Consider the following 17,132-nt stretch of genomic DNA (forward strand, 5'->3'; position numbering starts at 1 on the left):
CATTGTTTACACCAAAAAATATCAACTGCCGTAAAACGGTCTATTTATCGTAAATTTACAACAGAGAAAAATATAAAAAAAAATTAATATAAACAATAAACCCCTCGAGTTTATTTACATATTAAACAACAAAAAAATAACTACCTCGTAGTTATTGTGATAAAATATTTCATTATAGAAGCTACAATTACAGACCACGTCTGCCTTCTATGAAATAAAGCTACGAACTGAAGCTACACATGCGCACGAACATCTCATCTGGTCCCGGAAACGGGATGACGTAGTTAAATTATAAATCATATGTATCATTTAAATTAAAATATATGTAGTCGTGTAACTACAACACCCCTTCAGGCGAAATGGAGTCTTTCATATTATCGTTTCGAGTTGTCTCCCTTCCGGAAGTAAATTTCGTCAATTCTGAATTTAAATAGGACACAACACATCGAGAAAATTAACTCGTTTTGTCGATAAACGTCGTATTATATTAAAAACGATCGCAATGTAAACGGAAAGGAGTCATGACCACTGACTCAAAGGAAATTAAATATTTAAAGAGTTAGGAATTGGGTTCCTACTAGAATTAACGTAGGAAAAATTATAGGTGATAAGATACGAATAGAAATACCTTCTCTCACTCTGAGTCTCAGTGACTGCTGTGGAAAGTAAACTAGGAATTGATAGTACAAAAATAAAACACAATAAGTACATTGTTCATACTGTTACACTTGTATCCGGGATTGACTATTTTGTAACTATTCAGATTACATAAATTACATTTTACATGTGCAGTTGAATTAGTTTTGAAAATAATATTATACAGCTACATGTGTCAATGAAAACAATGGCAATCGTATCCCTCAGAGCAATCTGCTCTTTGATTATGAAACCCACTCCAGATATTTTAGAATATGTCCATGTTGATTGATTGATTGGTTGGTTTTTAATGCTACTTTCAGCACTATTGTACTATTTCGTGGAGGTCAGTTTTTATTGGTTGGGGAAGCCTGAGTCCCTAGAGAGTACCATCTACCTTTTTTAGGAAACTGACAATTTTAGTCAATTAAAATTTGAGTGTAACACTCATGCTATGTGCGGAATGAATATGTCTATAAAACTAGCTAGAAAAGTGGTTTAATGATACTTGTTTCTTTGTTACCCCTATTTCTATACATTGATCTGTGCATAAAAAAATGTTGTCAAATTTTTCTCAGCCACTACAAGTGATAGCTTATTGATGGGCTGGCAGGTTATCATGCTATTCCATACAGTGTGACACAGATTCATTTCCTTGAAACTCTTTTTCCAATTTACTGAAAACAGGGGGGGGGGGATCACATTTTTTATTTAACATAGGTATAATAATTGAAAACTAGCTCACACAATACTTCTTTTTTTTTATATTCTGTCTATTCATCAAGATGAAACTCTTATCTCAAAAGTAATGAAGAAAGAACATATTTGTTTAATGAATCAATACATTCCAGGTGATATCTACAACACAGTATTATCAGTATACAGTCATGAAGTTGATAGACCTTTACCACAATCTGAAGAAGTTTTACTATGTACACCTAATACAACTCTGGATATGGTAAATAAACTCTATGTAGATTAAATTTAATTCTTTAAATATCATCACTTGCCCAACAATTCACACAAAATTTAGAAAATTCAAGTTTATAAAACTATTTCTTGCTCCTGTAAATTGAAATATTCTCACCCAAATCAGGTATAATTGCTTGCTAAGATATACAGTCTTTGGGAAAAATCTGAATGAATAAAAAGAAAACTTATTCAGTTATTGTGTAGTTTGGGATTATTTTTATCAGAATGTTCTTTTTATGCCCCACCTACAATTATGCCCCACCTACGATAGTAGAGGGGCATTATGTTTTCTGGTCTGTGGCTCCGTTCGTCCATTCGTTCGTTCGTTCCACTTCAGGTTAAAATTTTTGGTCAAAGTAGTTTTTGATGAAGCTGAAGTCCAATCAACTTGAAACGTAGTACACTTGTTTCTTATGATATGATCTTTCTAATTTTAAAGCCAAATTAGACTTTTGACCCCAATTTCACGGTCCATTGAACATAGAAAATGAAAGTGGGAGTTTCAGGTTAAAATTTTTGATCAAGGTAGTTTTTGATGAAGCTGAAGTTCAATCAACTTGAAACTTAGTACACTTGTTGCTTATGATATGATCTTTCTCATTTTAAAGCCAAATTAGACTTGACCCCAATTTCACGGTCCATTTAACATAGAAATGAAAGTTGGAGTTTCAGGTTAAAGTTTTTGGTCAAGGTAGTTTTTGATGAATCTGAAGTCCAATCAACTTGAAACTTAGTACACTTGTTGCTTATGATATGATCTTTCTAATTTTAGAGCCAAATTAGACTTTTGACCCCAATTTCACGGTCCACTTAACATAGAAAATGAAAGTTGGAGTTTCAGGTTAAAATTTTTGGTCAAGGTAGTTTTTGATGAAATTGAAGTCCAATCAACTTGAAACTTAGTACACATGTTCCCTATAGTATAATCTTTCTAATTTTAATGCCAAATTAGATTTTTACCCAATTTCACAGGCCATGGAACATGGAAAATGATTGAGTGGGGCATCCGTGTTCTTTGGACTCATTCTTGTTTTCTAAATGATTGTTTCCTTCAGATTGAAATATTCTGGAGAAGAGCATTATTTGCCAACAATGACCGAGTGTATTGTCTAGTGAATGCTGATCTGTTGAATTATGATGTCAGTGACAAGGGAGAGAACTCACTAGAGAGACATCTCAGGAAAGCTGACAGTAAAGGTAAAATTTACCTACACTTTTGTGATTTCAAGAATCATGAATTATTTTAAAGTGAAATTGAATCCCATAAAAACTGTCAATATTTGGAAATATATATGCTTATCTTTCCAAAGAAAATAAGAAGATGCCAAAAACATTGAAAAAAGAAAAATATGGAAAGGCAATACAAAAGTCCACAAAATACCACTTAGAAGTCAAAGCTTGAACAACAGGAACAGTAAATAAAGCAGAATTAGACTTAAAATAACAAGCACATTCTGCTCCATTTGCGAACAATCAGTGAACACTTAGCTATATAAAAGTCCTTGCATATATATATTGACAAATAACCTGTTTTGGCGTAAATTATTTATTTTCTTTTTTGCAGGTATTAAGTATAGATTGGTAGTTATTTGTAGTAGTGAGAATGAGTACAGATCCAGAATAGTAGCTGCCCTAGACAAATACCACAAACCTCCATTACTAACAAATATAAATATGATAAGAAAATATCTCCTCACAAAATTTAAAGTGGACAAATCAGACAAAGAATGGACACCAGCGTCAACTGTAGATTATGAAAGGTACAAAATTACAAACAATTTGAAAAGTAACCCGCACAGATTATTGTTGAGAAACCTACAAACTATAATGTGACATCGATAAGGAACTTCTATTGTAACGTCATTCTATTATGTTGTTGTTACTCTATACCTTAATGTGACTACTGCAATACAATTATACAGCTTACAACTTTTGATTCCTTCTCAATAATGGTCACAAAGCTGATTCCGCCATTTGTGAAAGTTAGTATCTGGGTAAAGAAAAGTTAAATTTTTGGGAAAGTAGATGTTTTGATATGTATTCAGTTACTCAAACTAATGTGTATTAAGTTCTTTAAGACTTTTCTTTGACACTAATGTTATTGTACTTTCTTTCAGATGCAGTGTTCGTGTTGTTAAATCATGGAGAGCAGGTGTGGGGAAATCCCTTTACAAGAAAAGAATGGTAGAAAATTTAGTGAAACAAGTGTCGTCAACACAGAATAGTATAACTATTCCACTTCATGAGAAGACATTAAATAATGATCAAATAATGGATGTTTTCAGGGAGGAAATTTTACCTCCACAGAAATACAGACCAAGAATATACCACATTGATATATCTCACGAGGTTAGCAAAATCATATTATTCTTAATTGATATATCTTTTGAGTTTAGCATAATTAGAATTACTTTGGCATCTTACTTAGAGGGAATGATGTGATAACATTTTTGATTCTAGTAATTCAAAATTCATAATTTTTCTATTTGTATATTTTCTATATGAATTAGGTCCAAGAAGGGGTAGATGTGTTCCTATTCCAGTTGTTGATACTTGGTTGTATAGGTCATAGTTCTGGATATGTATGGAGGAGATCTGAGTTAGACTACTACATTATTGAGTCTATGCCACTACTAGCTAGAGATACTGATGTACATGTTAAAGAGGTAAGGACACTGTTTACTAGGGTTATCTGGTTGTATAGGCCATAGTTCTGGATATGTATGGAGGAGATCTGAGTTAGACTACTACATAATTGAGTCTATGCCACTACTAGCTAGAGATACTGATGTACATGTTAAAGAGGTAAGGACACTGTTTACTAGGGTTATCTGGTTGTATAGGCCATAGTTCTGGATATGTATGGAGGAGATCTGAGTTAGACTACTACATAATTGAGTCTATGCCACTACTAGCTAGAGATACTGATGTACATGTTAAAGAGGTAAGGACACTGTTTACTAGGGTTATCTGGTATATAAGTTAAAGAAGTTAGATTAGAGTTATCTTGTTGTACTGAATTGAGACTACTGTTAATAACACATATTCAAGCTGAAAAAACAAAAACCCAACCTCTGACAAAAAGTAAGGGAAAAGTCTAGTTTGCTTAGGGGATGGAAAGGGGGGGGATGGATATAATTTGTAGAAGAAAAATAAAATAAAAGGTGCATAATTTTCACATTGCATCTGAGTTGGGAAGATGGCTTTAAATTTATCATCTTTTTACAATTGCAGGGAAGGAAATTGAAGTGTTTACACCACTGCCTAGACATCCTACCCCACATAATCTGTAGATCTCCACAGGAAAGTCTTGACATCCTACGACAGCCTGATGATAATACAATTCATGATAGATTGTTTGATAATATTGAGTTCAGGAGTAAAACATTCCAGAGACCATACCAATACCTTAAGAGGCTTGATGCTAACAATAAACTTGACAGTGTTAATCCTAGTCAGGCAGAAGGAGATAAAAAGGATTGTTTAGTTGTCTTGCTCAGGTATATAACAATGTGCATGAAGTTTTACTCTTGTTGATCTGTATGTCTGTCTGTCCATACATCCCAAATTATTTTTCCATTCTCTAATTTTAGTTTGCCTCAACCAAATGATATGAAATTAACACACAATGCTTATTACCACAAAACACAGATCAAGATTGAATTTTGGTGGCATCACTTATATCTTTCAAGACTTCTAAGATATAAGAAGATGTGATACGAGTGCCAATGAGACAACTCTCCATCCAAGTCACTATTTGTAAAAGTATTCCATTATAAGTCAAAGTACGGCCTTCATCACAGAGCCTTGGCTCACATTGAACAGCAAGCTATAAGGGCACCAAAAATGACTAGTGTAAGTTTATTCGAACAGGAAAACCAACTTTCTAATCAAAAAAAAAAAACCACCAAGAAACAAGCAACACTTACAAACCACATCAACAAACAACAACCACTGAACATCAGATTCCTGACTTTGGACAGGTGCAAACAAATGCAGCAGGTTTAAAAGTTTGAATAGGTACTGTCACATCACAACGTAGAAAGACACACTTTAAAATAGCAATTGCCGTGGCTTAACTCAATCAGTTTATAATTGACAGAGAATATGAGACAATAAATGCATTTAGATATGAGAAGCATTATATTTATGTGATTCATTGTAGTAAGAGTTTTATCATTTTGTTGACCTATATATTTTTCAGACACTGTGGTATAAAAGATCCATCTTGGTCAGAGTTGTATCATTTCGTTAGCTTCCTGAACAAACAGCTACAAGACTTTGAAGTGTCAGCTTTCTGTTGTTTAGCTGCCATGGAGGATTTACCAGGATTTTCTAAGTTTGTGTTGAGATTTCTTATACAGATGTCCAGAGTGAGTGTGATAATTAACTTTTTTAGCTCATCTGGCCCGAAGGGCCAAGTGAGCTTTTCCCATCACTTTGCGTCCGGCGTCCGCCATCCTTGTCCGTTGTCGTCGTCTGTTGTCGTTAACTTTTACAAATATTTCTTCTCTGAAACTACTAGGCCAAATTAAACCAAACTTGGCCACAATCATCATTGGGGTATCTAGTTTAAAAAATGTGTCCGGTGACCCGGCCAACCAACCAAGATGGCCGCCATGGCTAAAAATAGAACATAGGGGTAAAATGCAGTTTTTGGCTTATAACTCAAAAACCAAAGCATTTAGAGCAAATCTGACTGGGTAAAATTGTTTTTCAGGTCAGGATCTATCTGCCCTGAAATTTTCAGATGAATCCGACAACCTGTTGTTGGGTTGCTGCCCCTAAATTGGTAATTTTAAGGAAATTTTACTGTTTTTGGTTATTATCTTGAATATTATTATAGATAGAGATAAACAGTAAACAGCAATAATGTTCAGCAAAGTAAGATTTACAAATAAGTCAACATGACCGAAAAGGTCAGTTGACCCCTTTAGGAGTTATTGCCCTTTATAGTCAATTTTTAACCATTTTTCGTAAATCTTAGTAATCTTTTACAAAAATCTTCTCCTCTGAAACTACTGGGCAAAATTAATCCAAACTTGGCCACAATCATCATTGGGGTATCTAGTTTAAAAAATGTGTGGTGTGACGCTGCCAACCAACCAAGATGGCCACCATGGCTAAAAATAGAACATAGGGGTCAAATGTAGATTTTGGCTTATAACTCTAAAACCAAAGCATTAAGAGCAAATCTGACATGGGGTAAAGTAATCTATATAATCTAACACAATTTTGTCATGAATTTATCTGTGTCCATTGTTTAATATGCACATAGACCAAGGTGAGCGACACAGGCTCTTGAGAGCCTCTAGTTTAAAGACCTCTTGAAAAAAATATTAACTTCATTTGCCATTTGCCTTTTTCAAAACAAAAATTGTGTTGCAGATAAAAACATGTATTTATTCATCCTGAATTAAGCCTGTTTCAATAGTTATAATTACATGTATACAGTTTTTGTATGAAAAAATTGAGAAATGATACCCTATTAGTTAAAAAATTAGAAAAATTGAAAAGTAAGAAATGACACACAATTGACAAAATATTTGTATTTTATTTAGCAATAGAAATAAATAAATTTGAAATAGACAAATTCCAACCAAAATGTATCATTGTATAACAAAAATTGTAATCACTCTTTCAAGAAAAAGTGTAGTTTAAGTTTCTTCAACAGAAAAATAGATAAAATAGATAGATAGATTAGAAGATACTATTCAGAAATTGGAACACACAAATTTCTTCATTTGGTTACATAAAAATGTGCATGCTAAGAAAAAATAACTTGATGGAATATTTACTTGCAGGATTTTTCTACGAGATCATTAGAAGTGAGTGAAGAATCTCCAATACAGTTGTTAAAGAGACAGATAAGTCAGGGGGACGGAGAGGAGGAGGGCGATGTGGTACAACAATACAAAATGAGGAGAACATGGGAAACTAGGTAAACAATAAATTTCAATAAGCATTTACCAGATAGTGACAGAAAACAAATTAGGGAGGATAAATAAAGAAAATGATTAAGGTGGGACATAATACTACAGGGAAATTACTCTGTACGTTTTAATCACGTTCTATTGTTAAGGAAATATAAAGCTTTTAAATTATCAAAATTAGTGTTTGTTAAACTGTTATATAACCAATGAAATTTTTCTGATAAAATGGTTGGTAAAAAAAAAATTGAAATTTTTATATTTTTGTCAAAGGGTCAAAGTAAATATTTTGTCAAAATTTTATGAACATTAAACGAGCCTAAGGCCAGGGTTTTTTAATTTGTTGGTTTACGGATTTTACCCATGAAAAAGTCGGGTCGGTCGGTCGGCAAAAAAAAGAAAAAAAATATGCAATTTTGTCATCATTTCTTAGATTTTAGTTCGATGAAATCAGCTGTCATAAACATCGCATGACATTCTAATAATTTCCCGTAAACAAAAAGTGGACGGGGACTGCTTGGATATCGTCATTTCACAAACATGAAAAACAGATTCCCGTAGCTCTTAATCAATTCCCGATAACTTGGTGGGCTTGGTGAATTACGATCTTCAAGCACGAAAACTGATAAAGAAGAAAAAATGTAAAAACGTCGTACGAAAATAAGTTTCAACACACATGTCAACAAACGTAATGGACTCGTCCACTGGAAAAACGAGAATATCGGATTAATCTGTTGTCATGCATTCCCGTTTTTTTTGGCCAAATGGACGATATTTTTTTATGATCTATGAAGCAAGAAAATTTCAAATGATTTGTTAATATTTAGTACTTTAACTTGACGTCTTCTACCTGTCCACATTTGGACAAGTCTATTTCTATCAGATGATGCATCTTACGGACTGATGACAAATACGGTAAACGAATTGATTTTGTAATTGGTTTTAAACACAGGTTTCGTTTCGCAAAATTATTTGCGCAAACCACATTTCAAGGTCAGTTATAATTGATTTGTCTATTTTTAGAAACATAAAATGGAAGTTTTATTTTTTTCACTACAGAAAGTGTTATCAATTTTAATAGTGATTAATGCATTTCATTTCATAAAAAAACGAGTATTTTAATTATTTTTTAGGGATAATGCATTTGTTACGCTCGGCGGGAATAAAAAAGCATGAAAAGTGAATTTTATTTTTATTCTGGAAATCGGCAAAATCAGATCGGCGGTTCCGTAAACCAACAAATTAAAAAATTCTGGCCTAATTGATGTTAGTCAAGGTGTTTGGTACTACCTTTATTTATATATTTCAGCCCACATCCATATCTTTTCTTCAACCCAGACCACCACAGTATGACATTCCTTGGGTTCAACATAGAGAAAAGAACAGGAAACTTGGTAGATCAGCAGACCAGGAAAGTCCTAGAGACGGCTATCATGCAACCAAACTTATTTGATGCTTTAGTTAGAAACCTAGTTAATCTGTCAGAAAACTTTGATGCATTGCCTAGGTATGTAATTCTGCATTATGGAAAGTTCAAAGGTGATCATTCCATGGAATTTCAAGGTGGTACCTCCCTTATGTTCTTCAATGTCAGTTTTAAGAGGAATATTGCCTGTTTTCTTCAATAAGATATCTTAACAATTGAAGAATTCAAAAAACTCTCAACGGAAACATTTGTTAACTTATTTTGGTAGAAATAGTGTTAAAATGGAGATCTTTAGTAAAGAAATTATACCTTTTCAGACATGAGAAAATAAAGAAGCTGTGTAACGTGATGGGACTAGAGTTACCACACGATCCTGATGAGACGTATGAACTGACAACAGACAATGTGAAAAAGATTCTAGCTATTTATATGAGATTCAGGTAAAAGATCAAGTACAAATTATGTAATATTTTAATTTTGTGAGATTTTTATGTTTAAGATTTATGTAAGGAAAAGTTTGATCATATCATCATTGCATTTTGTTGTTTTTAGCTCACCTGACCTGAAAGGTCAAGTGAGCTTTTCTCATCACTTGGCGTCCGTCGTCCGTCGTCCGTAAACTTTTACAAAAATCTTCTCCTTGGAAACTACTGGATCAAATTTAACCAAACTTGGCCACAATCATCCTTGGGGTATCTAGTTTGAAAAATGTGTCCGATGACCTGACCATCAAACCAAGATGGCCGCCATGGCTAAAAATAGAACACAGGGGTAAAATGCAGTTTTTGGCTTATAACTCAAAAACCAAAGCATTTAGAGCAAATCTGACATGGGGTTAAATTGATTATCAGGTCAAGATCTATCTGCCCTGAAATTTTCAGATGGATCAGACAACTGGTTGTTGGGTTGCTGCCCCTGAATTGGTAATTTTAAGGAAATTTTGCTGTTTTTGGTTATTATCTTGAATATTATTATAGATAGAGATAAACTGTAAACAGCAATAATGTTCAGCAAAGTAAGATTTACAAATAAGTCAACATGACCGAAATGGTCAGTTGACCCCTTTAGGAGTTATTGCCCTTTATAGTTAATTTTTAACCATTTTTCATAAATTTTAGTAATCTTTTACAAAATCTTCTCCTCTGAAACTGCTGGGCCAATTTTAACCAAACTTTGCAACAATCATCTTTGGGGTATCTAGTTTTAAAAATGTGTCCCGTGACCCGGCCATCCAACCAAGATGGCCGCCATGGCTAAAAATAGAACACAAGGGTAAAATGCAGTTTTTGGCTTATAACTCAAAAACCAAAACATTTAGAGCAAATATGACGGGGTTACATTGTTTATCAGGTCAAGATCTATCTGCCCTGAAATTTTCAGATGGATCAGACAACTGGTTGTTGGGTTGCTGCCCCTGAATTGGTAATTTTTAGGAAAATTTGCAGTTTTCGGTTATTATCTTGAATATTATTATAGATAGAGATAAACTGTAAACAGCAATAATGTTCAGCAAAGTAAGATCTACAAATAAGTCAACAAGTCCAAAATTGTCGGAGAACTCCTTAAGGAGTTTTTGTCCTTTATAGTCAATATTGAACAAATTTTTGTCATTTTTGTAACTTGTACAAAAATCTTCTTTTCTGAAACTATGGGCCAAATTTAACCAAACTTGGCCATAATCATTACTAGGGTTTCTATTTTAAAAAAAGTGTCTAATGACCCTGCCTGCCAACCAAGATGGCCGACATCAGTAAATACAGTAACAGGTGAGCGACACAGGCTCTTGAGAGCCTCTAGTTTTTTATTTTCAGCCCTAATGAAAGTTATCACATTCCTGTTAAGCAATTATATATGATATATTTTCAGATGTGACATACCAGTTATTATTATGGGAGAAACTGGATGTGGTAAAACTCGTCTTATCAAGTTTATGTGCTCACTGCAGCAACCTCCTGGTGTTAAAGTAGAAAATATGATTCTTATGAAGGTAAGAGTAAGGTCCCTTGAACAGATGGAGAAAATTAATCAAGTTTATGTGCTCACTACAGCAACCTTCAGGGGTTAAAGTGGAAAATATGATTCTTATGAAGGTAAGAGTAAGGTCCCTTGAACAGATGGAGAAAATTAATCAAGTTTATGTGCTCACTACAGCAACCTTCAGGGGTTAAAGTGGAAAATATGATTCTTATGAAGGTAAGAGTAAGGTCCCTTGACCAGATGGAGAAAATTAATCAAGTTTATGTGCTCACTACAGCAACCTTCAGGGGTTAAAGTAGAAAATATGATTCTTATGAAGGTAAGAGTAAGGTCCCTTGAACAGATGGAGAAAATTAATCAAGTTTATGTGCTCACTACAGCAACCTTCTGGGGTTAAAGAGGAAAATATGATTCTTATGAAGATAAGAAGGTATACATATATTGCTTTTAATAATTTTGAATTAACATTTTCAGGCTATTTTCAGGCTATCACTGCAGGCAGTCAAAAGTAGTAAGTAGAAAATTCCCTAGACTGGCCTTATTTGAAAGTTCTGAAAGATCTCAATGTGATAGCGTTTATGCATATAATATAATCTACATTAAGATATTTACACAGTTTTCACATTTTAAAGTGAAAATTGATCATGCATTGCATTGACAACCTTGTATGTCTTATCTTAACACAGGTTCACGGTGGAACAAAGCCATCTGACATAATAAGAAAAGTGAAGAAAGCAGAGGAAATTGCTAGCAAAAATTCTGCCAATTATAAAAACATGGACACTGTGTTGTTCTTTGATGAAGCTAATACAACCGAAGCCATTGGTGTAATCAAGGAAATCATGTGTGACAAATCTCTTGGAGGGAAACCAATTAATCTTCACGAGAGGCTGAAAATAGTGGCCGCTTGTAATCCATATAGAAAGTAAGTTTGACTCAATAGTATCATGTTGTGTCCTGTTTATTCATGCTCTTTTGAGAAGAAGAAAATTAATACTTTCACCATTGTGCATGAATAGTTAAATATGATATGAAATAAAATCATAATTTAAAATCTATACATGTATAGGGGTTGGAACCACCCTTTTTGCCCCTTTTTTGGAGATCAATGCATTTGAATGGGGACATGTAGTTGGAAAGAAATTTCCATGGAGACTTTTTCTTAGTTTGCATGTATTAGTTTGTGATAAGATCAATTAAAGATGAACTGATGATAATGTTAAGTCAATGATATTTGGTATTCAACTATATTGGCATTTGCAAGTATTGTTTCCATGGAGAATATATAACCCTAACCCCTCATCATGGTTCATTGACTTTGAAACTTTTACATAGTTTAAGTTAATGTTTGTTTTTAAAAAAAAGTGTTTGTTTAAAGGGAACGACTTATTATAAGTCAATGGTATTTGTTATGCAGTTGTATTAGCATTGGCACATCTCATTTCTATGAAGATTGTTTAGCCATGTACCTTCAGTCATGGTTCATCAACTTTGAATATTTGCATAACTTACAGTATTGCTTTTTTAATTTCAACATTTGCATTTTCAAAATTACAAAAAGGCGAAACGTATCTCTGTCATACCTGACAGTTTACACAGCTAGCTGAACTTCTGTTGATGGAAGAATTATGAATTTGCCGATATTTCAACGGACAATCACTTATGAAATCATCTTAAGGCTTAGAAATCCGTGTGAAAACGGGTCATTTTCGGAATTCCTGGGTTATTCAGTGACCCGGCAGGTGTCCCGGGTGATCCCTCAGAATTGTGAAAATCTCGGGTCACACCCGCAGAATACGGGTTAGTTGACAGGTATGCTCTGTGATAACAGTTTATTATAAACAAACGCATAGTATTTTTAAAAATAAAAGTAAAAAAATATATAGGATGAATGAAATCAAAGGTTTATGACATGGCGTTTGATTTAACTACAACTGTTTTATTTTCTTTATTTAAATTTAGACATTCAGAGAAGTTGATAAAGAGATTAGAACAGGCAGGTCTTGGATATTATGTTAGTTCTGACAAAACTACAGACAAACTTGGTATGTAAACACTTACTAAATTTCTTATAATCAGTTAAGATTGCACAAAATTTAACTGTATCCCTGTATCCACTGACTGTCTAATCATATTTCAAAGTCTTTTTTTTACACCAAAGTATAAATATTAGTAACTTTCTGGGTTTGTGGATGATTTATTAGCTTTGCAGACCATCATTATCTTAGAAAATGTAAGACATAACTGTAAAAGAATACTAATCAGGTTCAATTTTAAATGTCACCTCTTTATATACATTTTGCAAGACGTATTTACCACCTAGAAAATTAATAGTATAAGATGTAGATTTTTATAGGCTTTCCAAATTGCTATTTAAAATTTTGATTTTTTTGTTTGAAATAGGAAATAATTTGCTGATGATTCCTTTTTACCAATATATTAATTAATCAGTTACAGGTGTCAGACCACCAATTAAAAATCCCTATCTGTTCAACCAAATTTTGCAATTTTCACAGCTTTCTAAATATTTTACCTTAAGTTTAACTTCATAGAAACCATGTATATCCTGAATTGTACATGTATCAGCTTTCTACATGCCAATTTTCACCATACCTTTAAAGCCTTCTAACAAAATAACTGACCCTCAAGCAGAGGTACTCCAAAAAAAAACACTTTTTTTCTGGAAAACTAAAATTAGTATACTATGGAGCACATTAATCCTCAATTTTTAATGCAGACTCATAGACAAGTAAATTTTGGCTCAAAATGATCTAGATATATTTCTCTCTCACCAAAAGTTTCATTTCTTCAAATTTGTTGGTTAGTTTAAGTAAACAAAAACAACATCAAAATCACTATTTTGTGTCAGAGTAGGGCTACTTTTACATACGTTCTAAATTGGAGGGAGTAATTGGTGGTCTGACACCTTACATGTTTTTAGTGATGTATTTTTCATGTTATATTTTACAGGGAGAATTCCAATGAGACACTTAGTATACCGTGTCCAACCACTCCCACAAAGTATGCTCCCCCTAGTCTGGGACTTTGGACAATTAAACACAGATGTAGAGGAAATGTATATCAAACAGATGGTTCTCAGATATGTATGTACTTCAGTGTATTGTGATTTTTTGGCTTAATCTTAATTGAAACTGCCATAGTCATAGACCTTTATAAAATGCTATGTGCAATGTAACTTAAAATCTTTTTCAACTCCTTTTGGTTTATACAACTGGATTTAAAGATTTTCACATATGTTTTCTAAAATTGAAATATCTGATTTTGCTTTAGAACTGTATGTGAAACCTTTCAATCTGTGATAAACTTGTATCATTATTATTTTTCAGATAAAAAATGGTGAACTACCTTCTGGAATAGAGACAACTTTGAGTAAGATTCTTACTATATCTCAAGATTTCATGAGGGATCAAAAGGTAAGATTCAGTTAATCAAAGAAACTGGATGTCTTGATAATTCCTTTTTATTTATTCAATATTAGGATTTATAAACTCTTAATTTAAAATTTTATGCCTAGGATAGTAAATACACTTTATGTTTTCCAGTCTATGTATGTCCCTCTGTCCGTCGGCCATTCTGTTAGTCTGTTGGTCCATTATCAGGTTAAAGTGTTGGTAAAGGGGAGTTTTGACTACATCTATTTGAACCTTTGTACACATTTTCATTATTAAGTTAACTGTTATATAAATGATATATTAATGTTCTGGTCAAGAATCATAAGATTCACTGAAAATGGAAATGTGACAGTGCAGGCCAGTTGCCGTGTCCCATGGACACATTTAAAAATCAATTTACTTTCAAGAATTATTTAAAGGAGAAGGATCACGAAGGGTTACAAATTTTGCATAGAAGTACTTGTGAGAATATTATTAAGACAAAAACATACTTTTTAGGCATCTTTCACTAAAATTTATGAAGCTTTGACCCCTAACATATACATTATTTGTATTTTAGGTCAATTTTTTATAATGATGCATTCTATACCAAAATTTGAATCTTTTGGTTACAAAACATTTTTGGATCGTAGGTGGCGGCCAAGGTTTTCCAAAAGTTTTTAGGTCTTAAAATTGCATAAAATAACAATATTTGATCAAAATGTCCAAATTAGGCCTACTTTGGAAAATTATGTACTTTTATGAAAAGAACTGATTTATTTAGCATTAAGGCTTTTGAAATAGACCCATTTATGAATCATATCACCTTTTTGGTGTTTTATGATAAAGTTGATATTTTAGGCCAGTTTGTGCCATAAGTGAGAGGGGGCAAGACCTTTTTAGCTCACCTGGCCCAAAGGGCCAAGTGAGCTTTTCTCATCACTTGGCGTCCGGCGTCCGGCGTCGTCGTCGTCGTCGTCGTCGTCCGTCGTTAGCTTTTACAAAAATCTTCTCCTCTGAAACTACTGGGCCAATTTTTATCAAACTTGACCACAATCATCATTGGGGTATTTAGTTAAAAAAATGTGTCCGGTGACCTGGCCAGCCAACCAAGATGGCCACCATGGCTAAAAATAGAACATAGGGGTAAAATGCAGTTTTTGGCTTATCACTCAAAAACCAAAACATTTAGAGCAAATCTGTCATCAGGTAAAATTGTTTATCAGGTCCAGATCTATCTGCCCTGAAATTTTGAGATGAATTGGACAACCCGTTGATAGGTTGCTGCCCCTGAATTGGTAATTTTAAGGACATTTTGCTGTTTTTGGTTATTATCTTGAATATTATTATAGATAGAGATAAACTGTAAACAGCAAAAATGTTCAGCAAAGTAAGATCTACAAATAAGTCAACTAGACCAAAATGGTCTGTTGATTTCTATAGGAGTTATTGCCCTTTATAGTCAATTTTTAACCATTTTGTAAATCTTAGTTATCTTTTACAAAAATCTTCTCCTCTGAAACTACTGGGCCAAATTAAACCAAACTTGGCCACAATCATAATTGGGGTAATTAGTTTTAAAATTGTGTCCCGTGACCTGGCCAACCAACCAAGATGGCCGCCATTGCTAAAAATAGAACATAGGGGTGAAATGTAGATTTTGGCTTATAACTCTGAAACCGCAGCCTTTAGAGCAAATTTGACAGGGGTAAAATTGTTTATCAGGTCAAGATCTATCTGCCCTGAAATTTTCAGATGAATCTGACAACCTGTTGTTGGGTTGCTGCCCCTGAATTGGTAATTTTAAGGAAATTTTGCTGTTTTTGGTTATTATCTTGAATATTATTATAGATAGAGATAAACTGTAAACATCAATAATGTTAAGCAAAGTAAGATTTACAAATAAGTCAACATGACGGAAATGGTCAATTGACCCCTAAGGAGTTATTGTCCTTTATAGTCAATTTTTAACAATTTTCATAAAATTTGTAAATTTTAACTAACATTTTCCACTGAAACTACTGGGCCAAGCTCATTATAGATAGAGATAATTTTAAGTAGCAAGAATGTTCAGTAAAGTAAGATGTACAAACACATCACCATCACCAAAACACAATTTTGTCATGAATCTATCTGCTTCCTTTGTTTAATATTCACATAGACCAAGGTGAGCGACACAGGCTCTTTAGAGCCTCTAGTTCCAGTTGTCAGGATCGGTGTTTTTAAGCTCGGGATTTCTGTATTGACCCTTTCGGGATCCGAGATTTCCTTTTTCGAATTTCGGGATGTTAGGATTTAATTTTTTTTTTAATTTTGGACCTCGGAATTTCATGTTTTAAATCTGGGATTTCGGGTTCAGGACCCCTCTGACCCCCCCCCCCCCAAGTGAACCTTGTCCTTTATGAAGGTGGTATATATTTTCTGTAATTATGTCTGGTCATACAATTATATATAGTTTTAATCAAAACTTCAAACAACATATTGATAAAAGATAAGTTTTTATTTTATTTTTCTATTTGTATTTTAGGATGAGTGTAGTTTTGTTAGCTTGAGGGATGTAGAGAGAGTTTTACAGATGATGAGTTGGTTCTACAAACAAAGTAGGGAAGACCAGTTATTGTTCAGGAGGCTTCACAACATGAATGATGCAGATGACTCAGATGAAGATTCGGAGGATGAATTAATGGAAGTAGAGGCACCTTGTCAGGTAAATGAGAAACAGCTCATCAGGGAAATATGAAACACCTAGTCAGGTAAATGTGCAAGAGCTCATCAGGGAAATATGAAACACCTAGTCAG

General features: G+C 33.5%; 1 protein-coding gene across 1 annotated transcript in view; it reads left to right on the forward strand.

The window, feature by feature from the left end:
• The window catches only part of LOC143081086 (E3 ubiquitin-protein ligase rnf213-alpha-like), a 95,121-nt gene that overhangs the window by 18,581 nt on the left and 59,408 nt on the right, over positions 1–17,132 (forward strand). The window contains exons 16-31 of the mRNA XM_076257322.1: positions 1,488–1,594; positions 2,664–2,805; positions 3,173–3,368; positions 3,726–3,957; positions 4,119–4,274; positions 4,843–5,108; positions 5,813–5,981; positions 7,413–7,549; positions 8,848–9,045; positions 9,282–9,404; positions 10,831–10,951; positions 11,628–11,866; positions 12,904–12,986; positions 13,912–14,045; positions 14,289–14,375; positions 16,861–17,040. Of these exons, the coding sequence (XP_076113437.1) occupies positions 1,488–1,594; positions 2,664–2,805; positions 3,173–3,368; positions 3,726–3,957; positions 4,119–4,274; positions 4,843–5,108; positions 5,813–5,981; positions 7,413–7,549; positions 8,848–9,045; positions 9,282–9,404; positions 10,831–10,951; positions 11,628–11,866; positions 12,904–12,986; positions 13,912–14,045; positions 14,289–14,375; positions 16,861–17,040 (2,570 nt within the window). The remainder of the gene's footprint in view (positions 1–1,487; positions 1,595–2,663; positions 2,806–3,172; positions 3,369–3,725; positions 3,958–4,118; positions 4,275–4,842; positions 5,109–5,812; positions 5,982–7,412; positions 7,550–8,847; positions 9,046–9,281; positions 9,405–10,830; positions 10,952–11,627; positions 11,867–12,903; positions 12,987–13,911; positions 14,046–14,288; positions 14,376–16,860; positions 17,041–17,132) is intronic.

This window comes from Mytilus galloprovincialis, chromosome 6 (genome assembly GCF_965363235.1).
Source record: "Mytilus galloprovincialis chromosome 6, xbMytGall1.hap1.1, whole genome shotgun sequence".
In the NCBI taxonomy this organism is placed as follows: Eukaryota; Metazoa; Mollusca; class Bivalvia; order Mytilida; family Mytilidae; genus Mytilus; species Mytilus galloprovincialis.